The sequence below is a fragment of the Phalaenopsis equestris genome, unplaced genomic scaffold (assembly GCF_001263595.1).
Source record: "Phalaenopsis equestris unplaced genomic scaffold, ASM126359v1 Scaffold000662, whole genome shotgun sequence".
NCBI classification, from domain to species: Eukaryota; Viridiplantae; Streptophyta; class Magnoliopsida; order Asparagales; family Orchidaceae; genus Phalaenopsis; species Phalaenopsis equestris.
Genome location: NW_018165102.1, coordinates 56,447 through 70,887, shown reverse-complemented (window position 1 = coordinate 70,887; position 14,441 = coordinate 56,447). Strand labels below are relative to the sequence as shown.

Below are 14,441 nucleotides of genomic sequence, written 5' to 3'. Positions count from 1 at the left end.
GAAAAGGGCTGAACATATTATTACTTATAAGAGTAGATTTAATAAAACATAAATTGATTATTTTCTTATGAGAAGAAGAGATCGTCGTGATTGTAATGATTGTAAAGTCATTCCAAGTGAAAATTTAAATACCCAACATCGTTTATTAGTTTTAGATTTTAAGATTAAGAGTTGTAAAATAAAAAATACTAGGACTCATCATTGCAGAATTAGATGGAGAAACTTAAAAGATACAAATAAAATTAATTTTATGAGTAAAATTCAAGATTTAAAAATTTGGGATATTCATGAAGAAACAAATGTGATGTGGGATAAAGTATCAAACGCTATTAAACATGTAGCAAAAGATTTTCTTGGAGAATCAAAGAAAAAAATATTTACAAATAAAAATAGTTGGTGGTGGAATAATAATGTGTAAGAAAAGATAAAATATAACAAGTTATGTTATAAAAATTGGTTTAAATGTAAAAGCTTAGAGAATTGGAGAAAATGTCAAACGGCCCGCAGGGAGTCTAATAGAATAATTTGTGACGCTAAAAATTCTGCTTTTAATGATCTTTATAATAGATTAGATACTAAGGAGGGTGAAAAATATATGTATAAACTAGCCAAACAAAGAGAAAAGAAAAGTAAAGATTTAACTCAAGTAAAGTGTATTATTAATTTATTTATTATAATTATTTAATGAGAAAATAAGGAAAATTCACTTTTAAGCTTTTAAATTTTATTTTTAACTTAGAAAAATTAGGAAAAATATCATAATGAATTCTAAGTGATCAGGGAAAGCTTGTACACATTTTGAACCATTTTTTGTAGTTTTAAAAATTTTGATTATTTTAATTATTTTAATTCAAAATACACTTTGAAAATGAAATTTTTTCAAAAAAATAGATTATAAAACTATTTTTCATGATTTTTCTAAGCTTATTTAATTTATGATAATTATTTTTGTACAAAAATACAAAGTTACTTTAAAAGTTAATTTTAGTGCTTAAATTAAGCTAAATAATTTTTAACTTTTACAGTAAGTAAATATGATTTTTATGCACAATGTGGAACTGATTTTGTCAAATTTCAATAAGTGTATAATTTACATAAATTATCACAAGGTTTATATATTTGATTAAATATAGAAATGTACAAAACAATTCGAAAGATCATAATATTTTTCATAGACTTGTCTGGCCAAAGGAAACCTACTAAGATTATCCTCATAATTTTCCAAATTATATTTTGATTTTTATTGATTTAGAAAAAGCTTACGATAAGGTTCCAAGAGATATCCTTTGGAGAGTTCTCGAGAAGAATTGTGTTGATATGACTTATATTCAAGTCATTAAAGATATGTATACTAGAGCTGTTACTTGTGTTCAAACTGAAGGAGGATTGACAAAATATTTTCCTATTTCTGTTGGTTTACATCAGGGATCGACTTTAAGCCCATATCTTTTTGCTTTAGTTATGGATGGTCTTACTGGACATCTACAAGAGGATGTACCTTGGTGTATGCTTTTTGCTGATGATATTCTTCTCGTGGATAAAACGAGAGAAAAAGCCCAGGAAAAACTTGAATTATGGAGGTCTACATTGGAGTCTAAAGGCCTTCGTTTAAGTAGAACTAAAACTGAATACATGGAATGTAATTTTAGTAGTAATAGCTCTAGTGACAGAAGTGTGACTTTGGGTGATCAAATTATTAAAAGGTGTGAACGATTTAGATATCTTGGGTCCGTTGTCCAAAGCGATGGTGATATAGATGGGGATGTTAATAGTAGAATTCAAGTTGGTTGGTTGAAGTGGAGGAATGCTTCGGGCCTTTTGTGTGATAGAAAAGTACCGCTAAGACTGAAAGGAAAATTTTATAAGATGGTGGTGAGACCTGCAATGCTCTATGGCGCTGAATTGGCCTTTAAAAGAGAAGCATAATAATAAGTTAAGTGTTGCCGAGATGAGAATGATTAGGTGAATGAGTGACTTTACACTTAGAGACAAAATGCGGAATGAATATATTCGTGATAGGGTTGGTGTAGCTCCTGTGACAGACAAAATTAGAGAAAGTCGCCTTAGATGGTTTGGTCATATTAAACGTCGACCATTAGATGATCCGATTAGGAGAGTAGATGTTTTAAATTCGACTTGTGTTAAGAAAGGCAGAGGTAGACCTAGGAAGACTTGGGCTTATTTTATTAAAAATGATCTTAATTTACTAGAACTAAATGAAAATATGACACTAAATAAAACGCAATGGAGAAAAAGGATTCATGTAGCCGACCCCACGTAGTGGGATTAAGGCTTTGTTGTTGTTGTTGTTGTTGTATTTTTATAAGTAATAATTTACCCATTTCTTTTCTTAAATAAAATATTAGTAATAACAAAATCCTAAGTTAAAGCAAAATTCAATTTGATTCTACATTTTTCATTAATCACTTCTAAATCATAGTCTCCATGAATATTTTAAAAGCTTGTACCACTGTACCAACATATTCATTTAAATCTTCTCCAATAAATAATTTATTTGCTGGAGGGATCATCTGTAATAATTCTTCCCAGTTATTCCAAAATTTTTCTTTTAGACATATATCTAGAGCTTTGATGGAAGTAAAATTGTATTTTTTAAGATGTTTCTTTTGTATGACAGCTTTCCATCATGAATCATGCAGGAACATTGATATTCTGACGATTCAACTTGATCCAATTTCTCCATATACAGCTGTAGAACTTTGATCAATGAATATCGCTAACACATAAAGGTTATAATTTTCTTATACAGGTCTTGGATTGGAAGGTTGTATAGAACATGTTTGGCAAGATACTATAGTATATCTTGATAGCAATGATCCAATTCTGATAGGCCGTGCATATGGTAGAGTTAGCAGGCACTTGTTGCACTCTGAGTTGTTGAGAAGGTATGCAAGGATATAAAATTTTGAGGCATTTATGTAGGAAAACCTTCCGTTTGCTGATAATTTCTCCAGGTGTCAGGAAACTCATGTCGAATTTCTTGATTCAAAAGTGGAAAAGATTATTGAAGCAAGCGATGGTTCGAGTATTGTTGTATGTGAAGGTGATCTCATGATTCCGTGCAGGTATATTAGATTACAAAAATACATTTTAATTATTTAGATATATTTGAAGCCAAAGCAAAAGTGTTCTTTTGTTAATACATAGGCTTGCCACTGTTGCATCTGGAGCTGCTTCAGGGAAACTTCTCCAGTACGAGGTGGGGGGTCCACGAGTGACCGTGCAAACAGCATATGGAGTGGAGGCTGAGGTAGGTAGTACAACTATCCGATGCTTTTTTTTTTGTGTTGTTAGTTATGTCAGATGCTATTCTGTTTCGCTCAGCTTATTACACATTCTATTAACTAGAAAATGAAATGCTTTTTCTATTGTGACAAAGGATAAATGTTGTCAATTAGTTACCAATAGATGTTATTGTTTGCTTTGCTTTAAAGCGGGCGGATTTGTTAAGGATTCTGCGACAACTGAATATGTTTTTGGACTTCTTGAGTGTTAAAATCATCTATAGATGTTTAAGTGTACTGGGGTGGGATAATAAACACGGTAAGAACGCAGCCAGATGTTGGAATTGGCAATGTTTGCCAAATTAGCATGATAAATATCTTGAAGCCTTTCAAGATCTCTCTTCAGTTTAATTTTCTTTTAGTTAGTTTGATTACACTTCTATCTCTCTTGTTTTCTTTCCTTGATGGATGGTGATTGTAGAGCTATGAAATGTGCTCAATTCCATCTTTTTTTTTGTTTTTTCTCCCGACCTCATGATGTCAAAGTAGAGGAAGTCTCTTATAGATCATCCTTAAAATGTTGCATTTTGTATTCTATTTCAAAATATAAAAATTGAGTGCAAAATTATGTAACTGTGCATGTACAAAGTGAGATCTATCTTTCCTAGTGAGAGAGAAAATACGTTTCTCGTGTACATGCTTTAACAAAAAACTATCCTATAAGGCAAGCTGTGTATAAAAACGAGCTGCCCTGCTGTGCTCTTTGGGTACAAATGGAAAGAGCACCTATCTTAATCGGGTGAGGAATGTGATAATTGCACTTTTCTGTGGTCGGGAGCTCTATCTATCTTTTATCTATTCAATGCACGAGGAAAATCAATTCCATTGCTACTGTCCACTTCAATAATGACCGATTTCATTCAAGACATCCAAGGCTTCAGGATGCTTTGATAGAAAGAATAGTTGTAATCTCTACATCAGCAATGTTCCCAGCTGTTCCCCTTCTCATCTCTGAGAAAGCACACCCATGCTTGCCTCATGGGTTGTAAGTAAAGCAATGTCAACATTTTCCTTTATCAAACCGGGAAGGGGGTGGACCAATGGGTTATACTGATGTTAACTTTCTTTTTTTTTTTTGCTTTTTAATGGAAATAAAGCCAGTCTAATCTACCAAAAACTCTCTACACTGATCCGAAGTTCTTCAATTATATCATAGATATTTAAAGGTATACACAGGGCATACCTCACTTAATGAGAATAGGGGAAATTTTTTTTATAACACCTAAATCATGGCTATATACATAACTGGCATTCTCTTATCTCCAAATCTTAGATTCTCTCTTAGTCATCCAATTTTATAATAAAATCCTAACTTTTTTTCGTTTTTATAAAACTTCCAATGCTTTGATCATGAGATGCACAAGTATAAGGGGTTGTTAAAGAAATGACATAAATATTAGTTTTATTAATCTTCAAGATTTGAGTGTTGTGATCAAATCTTTCTCTATTAATTCTGCCTCTATTAATATTTCATCGAACCCAGTAATCTTCACATTTATTATTCACTTTATGCCATCTTGGCGATCCATGGAATTAGTACTGCCACCTCATCATTTGTGGTTTATCATAATTTTTTAGCCACCTAATCAATCTGCAAACTATTGTAATTATTATTTTTTATTATGTTTGTTTCTTTTTAGAAGCTTCCATAGGATGATCAAAATTTTACATAAATGTTGAAATGAAATACTCAACCACTTCTCTTTACATTATAGATTGATTGCCTATAGAAAGCCTTGAGTTTAGGAGTCCTACTTTAATGTTAAACCAAATTCTTTGCTTCAACACCTCAAATACCTTTGTTTTCAAGATGCTTGTTAGTGTTACCATTATTCATTTGTATCCGTACACGATAAAAAACCATGATTGAAGATCAATTAAAAATACTTTTTTGGGAACTTGTCTAGTTAAAAATGGTACAAATACTACTATCTCTCATAAGAAGATGAAGAGAATTCTTTTACTTTCTTGGTGTTTACGCAAGGGAAGAAATATCATTCACAAATATATTTTTTCTCCAAAATTGTCCTTCCTTACCAACTTGACTCGTAACCAAGTGCTCCTACATAGATTAAGCTTATACTATAATACTCAATCATTATGAGTTTATTCACAGAGGAAGGTGCCTCTAGTAGGCACAAGTCCAACCCAATAGTCCATGAAACTAAACACGTTGAGGTAATCATCAATCCTGGAAATAAAGATACTTTAACCTAGCATGTGGTCTTGTCATATAAATATATTTTTTTCATCACCACTAATCCTTCCTTGCTAGTCTTCATGCTATTTCTATCCCTAAAGTTATTATCAAGGCCTTAAATAATAATAATTTGAATAACATGATGAAAGATGAAATGGAAGTCCTTGGAAATAACAAAAATATGAGAATTAATGATTGTACTAATAGGTTATAGATGGCTATTTACTGCAAAGTACAAATGCAATAGCTTATTAGAAAGTTATAAATGTGGACCAAATCCTTTATCATTAACAACTAATAAAGATAAAAAAAAAATACAATAATTTTTTTATGAATAATATCATCTTTTATAATGATTTAGAAGAGGAAGAATAGATGGAGGTCCTATCAGGTTGGGCTCAAATATATAGTAGAACACCTGTAAAATAGGTTAGTGATTGCATAGATTGAAGCAATATCTAAGTATATGTTTCAGTGGTTTGCCAATATCATGCTTAATATGAGATAAAAATAGAGTCAAGCAGATTTTATATTAGCTGTGATATGCACAACTTTTCCGGCAGGGGGTGGTAGTAGTTTATTTTTACGTCATCGTCCTTATAGGTTGTGTCTTGAGTAAATAGCATTTAAAGAAAATGTTGGTTTGAGCTTTTGAAGTGAAAAAATTAAGTCAGCTAAATTATTTTTAGCACAATGCTGTGCACTCCTGACATATGTCATTATACCACAACAAAATTACATAATAAACTTATTGAAGCAAATAGGCATGTTGAGATGCAATTTTCTTGAGTGCACATAAAATTTAATTATAAGTTTGGAGATGCTCTAGGGGATAATCATAGAAAAGATTCCCTATAAAAGGCTTGTAAGTGATTTATCTATTTATCATAAAGTAGAAATATGCTGCCTACATTATGAGTGTAGTAAGTTGATTCTTGTACATTCCTAATGAATTGTTTTTTATTGCTATACATTAAATTTTCGAATACCTTAAAGAGTTCTAGGCAATGGAATTTTTTTTCAATAAGAGAGTAATTCTAACACTTGAGGCCTAGATAGATGTTGATTAAGCACGATTAATGATTACTAAAGGGTCAATTTTAGGGGATTGCACATTCTATGGGGATAATATTGTACTTGAGAAGTAAAAAAAGAAAAATGATGGTAAGTTTTAGTAGAAAAGCTGATTTTAGGCTTGTAACAATAGGAATATATGAATTGTTATGCCTAAAAATTATCATGGAAGATTTAAAGTTTTAATTATAAGGCCTTAAATGCTCTTTTATGACGACAAGTCAGCCATACCGTGCAGTTTGACCTAACAAAACATAATGATCTAATTTCTACACTATTAGTTTCATTGTCAATGGCCAACTTACAGTCATTCTCATCAAAAGATTATAAAAAAAATTATTTTAAAACTTCATGTGTAAACATAAAATTGACATTATGGATATTATCTATTCATTCAGTTAATAGGTAGTTCGGAAAAATCAATATCCATCAATTTTGTCTCCATCAAATTACCATTGATCTTGGCAATCCTCCATTTATCTTATTTCCAAAACTTGCCACCATAGAATATTGAGTTAGTGGAATAACTTAAAAGAATATTAAGTGGTTAAAAATGCTTTGAGATATTTGGAAAATATGAGCAGAGTTGTAATGCCAGGCTTCAGTTACACGGGAATAGAAACGAAGAATCGAACAAAAGGAAAAAAGGAGCCTGACAGCCGAATAGAGGGGAGAGGAAGCGAGGGGGTCAGAAGCCAAGGAGTTGATTTTGCTTTATAAATGGTTGTATTTGGGAGGCAGGGACTTGAAATTCGAGCGACAATAGAGAAGGGCTCTCTGTTAGGAGGCTTTCGGTGGCTGCAGTGAGTGTGGCTAGGGCAGAGAGTGCAGGAGGAGAACACCGGCGGCGTTTCTTTCATGATAAGGAGCAAGAGATGAAGGGTTCATACGATCTCGTGCACAGAGACGATGGCCGAGGAAGCTTGTGCAAGAAGAACCGAGCCAAAGCTCTCCCGTGTGTTGAGGAAGCATCTCGCGTGTGGTTTTATAAATGTAGGTTATTTACTTAAGTTCTTTAATAAATATTATATTTATATATATATATATATATTATATTAAAGAAGTCTATTATTTAAATGATAAACTTAAGTGCATTTGATTTTAGCACTAAAGAAAGGCTAGGGTTTAATTTTAAAAGTATTTAGTAATAGTTTTAGTTGTAGTTAAATTTAAAAATTTAAATTGTTGAAATTCTAATTAAAATAGGGCGTTACAAGAATAATTCATAATTAAATTAATTATATATTTTATATTTTATAGGTGATAATACAAGAGCAAGCATATCATCTATCATCTGGGTGAGTACTTCTATTTTTAAATTATAATATCATTTTATGGGTAGCAATTTATGTTTGATTAATGCAATTGATTTTTTTATTTTTAAATTTTATGGTCCATTTCAATGGAAATGTTTGTAATCTCATATTATGAAATATTTAATGCATTATATTATTACATCTTAAGTGATATGAAATTATGGATGATACAATCTGCATAGATTGATTGTATGTGCATTACTGACTATGATGAAGTACTCTTTTATGATTTTAACAGATGAATGCTAAGATGTCCGTGCAAGCATATGAAAAATGATATTACTATTGACGTGTCTTAATGACATAAATTTTAGATGGTGTTTTTGTGACTGTTGTACATATATAAAATGATATTGGTATGTTATTGATATTGTAAGATTCCTTGAATATCATATTAATGTTCATATTGATTTATTAAAAAGTATAACTGGCATGCATATTATTTTTTTTTCTTGCATTGTTTTAGTTTGGGAATATGGGTATTCACTGACTTGTTTAACTCACTGTTATTTTTATACTAACTTTTGAAGTTAATTAATTTGATTAAAAGATGAATGATAGAAGAGAAAACATTTATAGAAGATACCTACAATCAGTAATGCGTTAAAGTTAAATATACTACTTTAATTTAATTTGATTAGTCTCTTTCATTTGATAATAATTATCTATAGAAAATTAGTATGGAAAAAAAATTGTTCCCACCGTCTGACCGTTTATTTCCGCCTTGATTAATTTCAAGTCTAGGGCTTGTAGGATTTAATATTTTTTATTTGTAATGAAGGAGAAATGATTACAATTATTTCAAGGGAATGCTAGTTGTGTCCAAAAACTTCAACATAGGTTTATAAATTTTATGGTTGGAATTTGTGGGTAAATGCTTCTATCTGTTGCTAAGAAGATGGACGATCTTGCTATAAAAAGTTGACATTGAGAAGGTATTGAGAGAGCAAAAGCATAACATACAAATTTGTTGGATTGGTTCTCAAAAGTCATTGATTGAAAGACGGCCATGGTTGATAGCTAAATGATGCTAAGCTATCAACAAGGTGAATTTAATAGGAGAAGTCTCAGAAAGAAGCCAATTTGAAGTTGGTCAAGCCTAGAACTCTATGCTGTTAAGCTGCCGACACATCCTAAGATGGATAAATGATGGGTTTAGATGGAATACTTCCAAGGTGGAAACTTTTTATATAAGAGTCTCAGGAAAGTGCTGTTCGAAAGGCAACCAAAGCTGACTAGAAAGTGGCGGGGCTAGGCAAATTGGAATTCAGCCATGCTGATATTTAGCTGAACGAGTAAATGAGATCTCTTCTCATCTTGAACAAAACTTGAGATTCTTATATGGTAGTGTCTTAGGTATAAAGGCTTGCATTCAAACAATTAAGCAAGAAAAAATATTTTTCTAGCACTAAGGGTGCATTTGAGGTGGCGGTGCGGTGATGGTGTGCTGCCGCACCACAACTTTTCCAAACCTGTTTGGAAAAACTACATTTTTCCTGCATTCTCAAAAAAATGCAGTTGAAAACTGCGTTTTCCCAGCAGACCTCAGTATCTATGGTGTCTGCTAGAAAGCTGCAGACTGATTTTTTTTTATCCTAAAGTTGTAATTGCCACCGCATTGTTTGAACAAGAGTTTTTTTAACAACTTCATAGATGCTTCTTCAAACAACTGCAGCTGCCTCAAATAGACCCTAAGTTGTGCAATCCTAAAAAGAAGATCATTATATCATAGCAAAATTACATATTATAATTATTGAAACAAATAAGCATGTTGAGATGCAAGCTTCTCGAGTGCCAATAATGTTTAATTATAAATTTGGAGATGCCCTAAACATTCCCTATAAAAGGTTTGTTGAAAGATTTGTCTATTTATCACAAACTAGACTTTACAATGCTTATGTTATGACTGTAGTAAGTTAATTCTTGTACAATTCTGAATTAGTTTTTAGTGTTATACATTAAATTATAGAACATATTAATGAATTTTAGGTAAAGGAATTTTTTTCAAAAGGGAGTATCTCTAACACTTGAAGCCTATATTGATGTTGATTATGCAAGATTTACTATTAATAAGGGAGCAACTTTAGGGCATTGTTCATTCTTAGGAGATAACATTGTACTTGAGAAGTAAAAAAAGTATAATATGATGATAAGATCTTGTAGAAAAGCTGATTTTAGGATTGTTACAATAGGAATATATGAGTTATGCCTAAAAATTATCTTGGAAGATTTAGTTAATGAAAAGGCCTGAAAGCTCTTTCATGACAAGTCAGCCATCCCGTGCTACTTGACTGAATAAAATATATTAAGTGGATATGTATTTTATGAAAGAGAAGTTTGATAATGGTCAAAGTTGTACACCATTAGTTGCATTGTCAATGGGCAACTTTTAGTCATTCTTATTAAAAGATGATAAAAAATATTATTTTAAAACATTATATGCAAACTTAAAATGGACATCATCTATTGATTCGCTTGATAGGGAGTTTGGAAAATAAATTTCCATCAATTTTGCCTCCATCAAATTTCCATCGATCTTGACATTTTTCCATTTATCTTATTTCCAAAACTTGTCACCTTGGAATATTGAGTTAGTTGAACAACTTAAAGGTTAAGTGGCTGAAAATTCTATATGGCATATTAGGGAAATGTGAACAGATTACACTTGTAGCAGATGGTAGGATTCAATGTATTTTATTTGTAATGGAGGAAAGATTAAAATTTGTTCTAGTGGTAAATGTTTTTGGAAGATGCTAAAAAAATGGAAGATAATGCTATTGAAAATTGACACTGTGAAGGTATTATGAGGACAAAAGCATAATAGGCAAATTCATGGGATCTGTTCTCAGGAAGACCTTGATTGAAAGGCAACCATTGTTGAAAGCTATAGGATGCTAAGCTATCAACAAGGTGACTTTAATGGAGGAAGTCTCAAAAAGAAGCCAATTTGAAAAGGGGCTACCCTAAAATTCTAGCCTGCTTAGCTGCTGACACGTCATAAGTTGGATAAATGATAGATCTAGATGGAATATTTCAAAAGAGGCTGCTTCATATATAAGAGCCTCAAGAAGATGTTCGAAAGAAAAGCCAAAGCTAACCAGGAAGTAGTTGGGCTAGACAAATTGGAATTCAGCCATGCTGACAACTAGTTAACGAGTAAATTAAATCTCTACTCGCCTGGAAGATAACTTACAGACTCTTAAATGGTAAAGTCTTGGGTATTGAGCCTTTGAAGAAGATGTTGCTTCAAGCTTTTGATGCCAAAACATTAAATAAGCAAAAGTATTTTTCTAGCACTAAATTTCTATGGGCATAGGTTCATTGTATGACAACAGAAATACATAATATACTTATTGAATCAAATAGGCATGTTGATATGCAAGTCTCTTGCATGCCCATAGAAATTAATTATAAATTTGGAGATGCTCTGGAGGATAGCCATAGAAAAAGATTCCTTATAAAAGGCTTGTGGGAAGGTTTGTCTATTTATCATAAACTAGACATTACAATGCGTTCGTTATGAGTGTAGTCAGTTAATTTATGTTCAATTCTAGTGAATTAGTTTTTACTGTTATATATTAATTTTAGAGTATCTTAATGAATTCTAAGTAAAGGATATTTTTTCAAAATAGAGTAATTCTGTATAGATGTTGATTATGCAAGATTTATTATTATAAGGGGGCAACTTTAGGGGACTGTACATTCATTAGGAATACAATTGTACTTGAGTAGTAAAAGAAAAATACAATATGATGGTAAGATCTTGCAGAAAATCTGATTTTAGGTTTAGGCTTATAACAAAAGAAATTTATGAATTGTTATGCCTAAAAAGTATTATGGAAGATTCAATGTTTACGTGGAAAGGCCTTCAGGCTCTATTATGACAAGGCAGCCATCCCTTGCAACTTGACTGAACAATACATATTAAAGTGGATATGTATTTTATGAATGAGAAGTTTGATAATGGTCTAATTTGTACCCATTAGTTGCTTTGTGGTTGGTCAACTTGCAATCATTCTCAGCTAAAATTATAAAAAAATATTATTTAAAAAATTCATTTATAAACTTAAAATTGACATGATCTATTCATTCATTTGATAGGGGGTTTGAAAAAATCAACTTCCATCAATTTTGCCTCCATCAAATTTCCATAGATCTTGACAATCCTCCATTTATCGTATTTCCAAAGCTTGTCACCATGGAATATTGAGTTAGTGGAATAACTTGAGGAATGTTGAGTGGCCAAAAATGCTTTGGGATATTAGGGAAATGTGAGCAGATTAAACTTGTACGGATGATAGGATTCAATGTTATTTTTTTGTAAGGATGGAGGAAGGATTAAAATTACTCCAAGGGGCTACTAGTTATAGCCAAAAACTTCAACAGTGGTTTCTAAATTTTTTGGTTGGAAGTTATGGGTAAATGCTTCTGGATGATGTTAAGAAGATGGAAGATCATGCTATAAAAAGTTGGCACTTAGAAGGTATTGAGATGGAAAAAGCATAACGAACAAATTCATGTGATCGGTTCTTACTTTTCAGAAAGTCGTTCATTGAAAGGTAGCCATTATTGACAGCTATAGGATACTAGCTATCAACAAGGCGACTTTAATGGGAGAAGTCTTTGAATGAAGCCAATTTGAAGATGGCCAACCTTACCACTCTAGGCTGTTGAGCTGCTGTCATGTCCTAAGACAAATAAATGATAGATCTGGAAGGAATACTTCAAAGGAGGCGATTTCATATATTAGAGTCTCAAGAAGATGGCAGCCAAAGCTGACCAAAAAGTGGCTGGGCTCGGCAAATGGAAGTTAAGCTATGCTGACAACTAGCTGAACGAGTAAATGAAATCTCTGCTCACCTGGAAGATAACATGTGAGTGAAAAATGAAGCCAGCATAACTATCAACTATCTCAGACAAGGAAAAACGTACGTTTACTGAAGCCTTCATGCCATTGCAATGGGCATGCTTGAACTATGTCAAGTAAAATTTTTGTGTGGCAGCTTGTAGATTTTAAGTTGTCTAGCTTCAGAGTAAGGGTTGGAAGCCTTGTTAGATGTCATGATGCACCAATTACATTTTTTTTAAAACTAAGATATCGAATGCCCCTTCCAGCCATATACTCCATTTTTAGCCACCATTACTGTATGTACTTTTACATAATACAACAAAAAATCAAATAATACTTTTCTGTCCAAGAGTACCTTAAAATATAATATCGTGGAATTTTGGATGTTTTTATTTTGAGTTTGTACTTAATGTACATAACACGGACTGTGCAGGCACATCCAACAATTCATAGGCATGCATATAAGTAAAAAATGCCCAATAGATATGACTTTAGATATTAGAGATTGTATGCTAAATATCTTTTAATGCCAATGAAGAACTTTTGTAGTATGTTTCCACTGACTATTATTATTTTTCTCAATTACATCAAGTCAAACTGTAAATCCTCTCAGTGAGATTTCTAATTTTCAGGTGGGAAATAATCCGTATGATCCCAAATCAATGGTTTTCATGGACTACCGAGACCATGTGAAGGGAAAAATTATATCCTCTGATGAATATCCAACGTTTCTCTATGTCATGCCCTTGTCACCTACAAGGGTCTTTTATGAGGTTTGCTTACGACCCTTGTTTTTTTTTGTTGGTTTTGCTTTTGTGGTAGTTTTCTAAGTGTAATCTGATTGCAGGAAACTTGCTTGGCTTCAAGGAACGCCATGCCTTTTGATCTTCTTAGAAGTAAACTTATGTCTCGCTTGGATGCTATGGGTGTCCGTATATTGAAAATATATGAAGAGGTAAGCTGTTGGAGAAACATATTAGGGAAACATAATATTCATTAATTATAAAAACTGTTAATTCACATGGATCTTGGAAAAGTGAGATGCTTTTGATTGGAACCTGGTACACAAATTAATCTTCACGTAGTTTGATTGTGAGAATAGCATTTTGATAGTAAATCCATCAAGAATGTGTTCAGGATCTCCGATATCTTTCTTTTAGCAACATATATAATTAATCCTGTTAATGGTTCAAAATTTATTATAAAAAGTTTCACAGGTAAAACACCTTATAACTTTGTATTGAAATTCACTCATTGGGCAGTTATTATTTATTAAGTTTTTTTGTTTCTTTAAGATACCTTGTTTTCTTAGCTCTCTCAAATTATTTCTATGAAACATTGGATGGAATGATATTGTATTTAATTGCTTTTTTCCCTCCCCAATGCTTTTCGGCTTATGCTTGTTGTTGCTATGATTTGATGAGATCGTTAGCACTTTACAATCACTTCAAACTTTTTTATTTGAAAGTTTTGTGGAGGGTGGAGCATAAGGAGGCCACCATCTCTTGTAGTCTCGCTTGATGTTTTTTAGTTCTCTTACATATGCATATAATCTTCATCAAGGGTTATTGAAACCAGCTAATAGGAGTGCCAACTCTTTCTGTATTAGATATGTTGCTGCAAGGTAAAAAACTTATTAATCCAATAACAAGAAAAAAATCGAGTGGTGGATATATATATATATATATACATATATA

General features: G+C 32.0%; 1 protein-coding gene across 1 annotated transcript in view; it reads left to right on the top strand.

Annotated features, from left to right (window-relative positions):
- The window catches only part of LOC110030128 (lycopene epsilon cyclase, chloroplastic), a 48,568-nt gene that overhangs the window by 15,112 nt on the left and 19,015 nt on the right, over positions 1 to 14,441 (top strand). Inside the window, exons 3-7 of the mRNA XM_020732704.1 lie at positions 2,771 to 2,906; positions 2,976 to 3,086; positions 3,169 to 3,271; positions 13,377 to 13,517; positions 13,592 to 13,699. Coding sequence (XP_020588363.1) covers positions 2,771 to 2,906; positions 2,976 to 3,086; positions 3,169 to 3,271; positions 13,377 to 13,517; positions 13,592 to 13,699 — 599 coding nt within the window. The remainder of the gene's footprint in view (positions 1 to 2,770; positions 2,907 to 2,975; positions 3,087 to 3,168; positions 3,272 to 13,376; positions 13,518 to 13,591; positions 13,700 to 14,441) is intronic.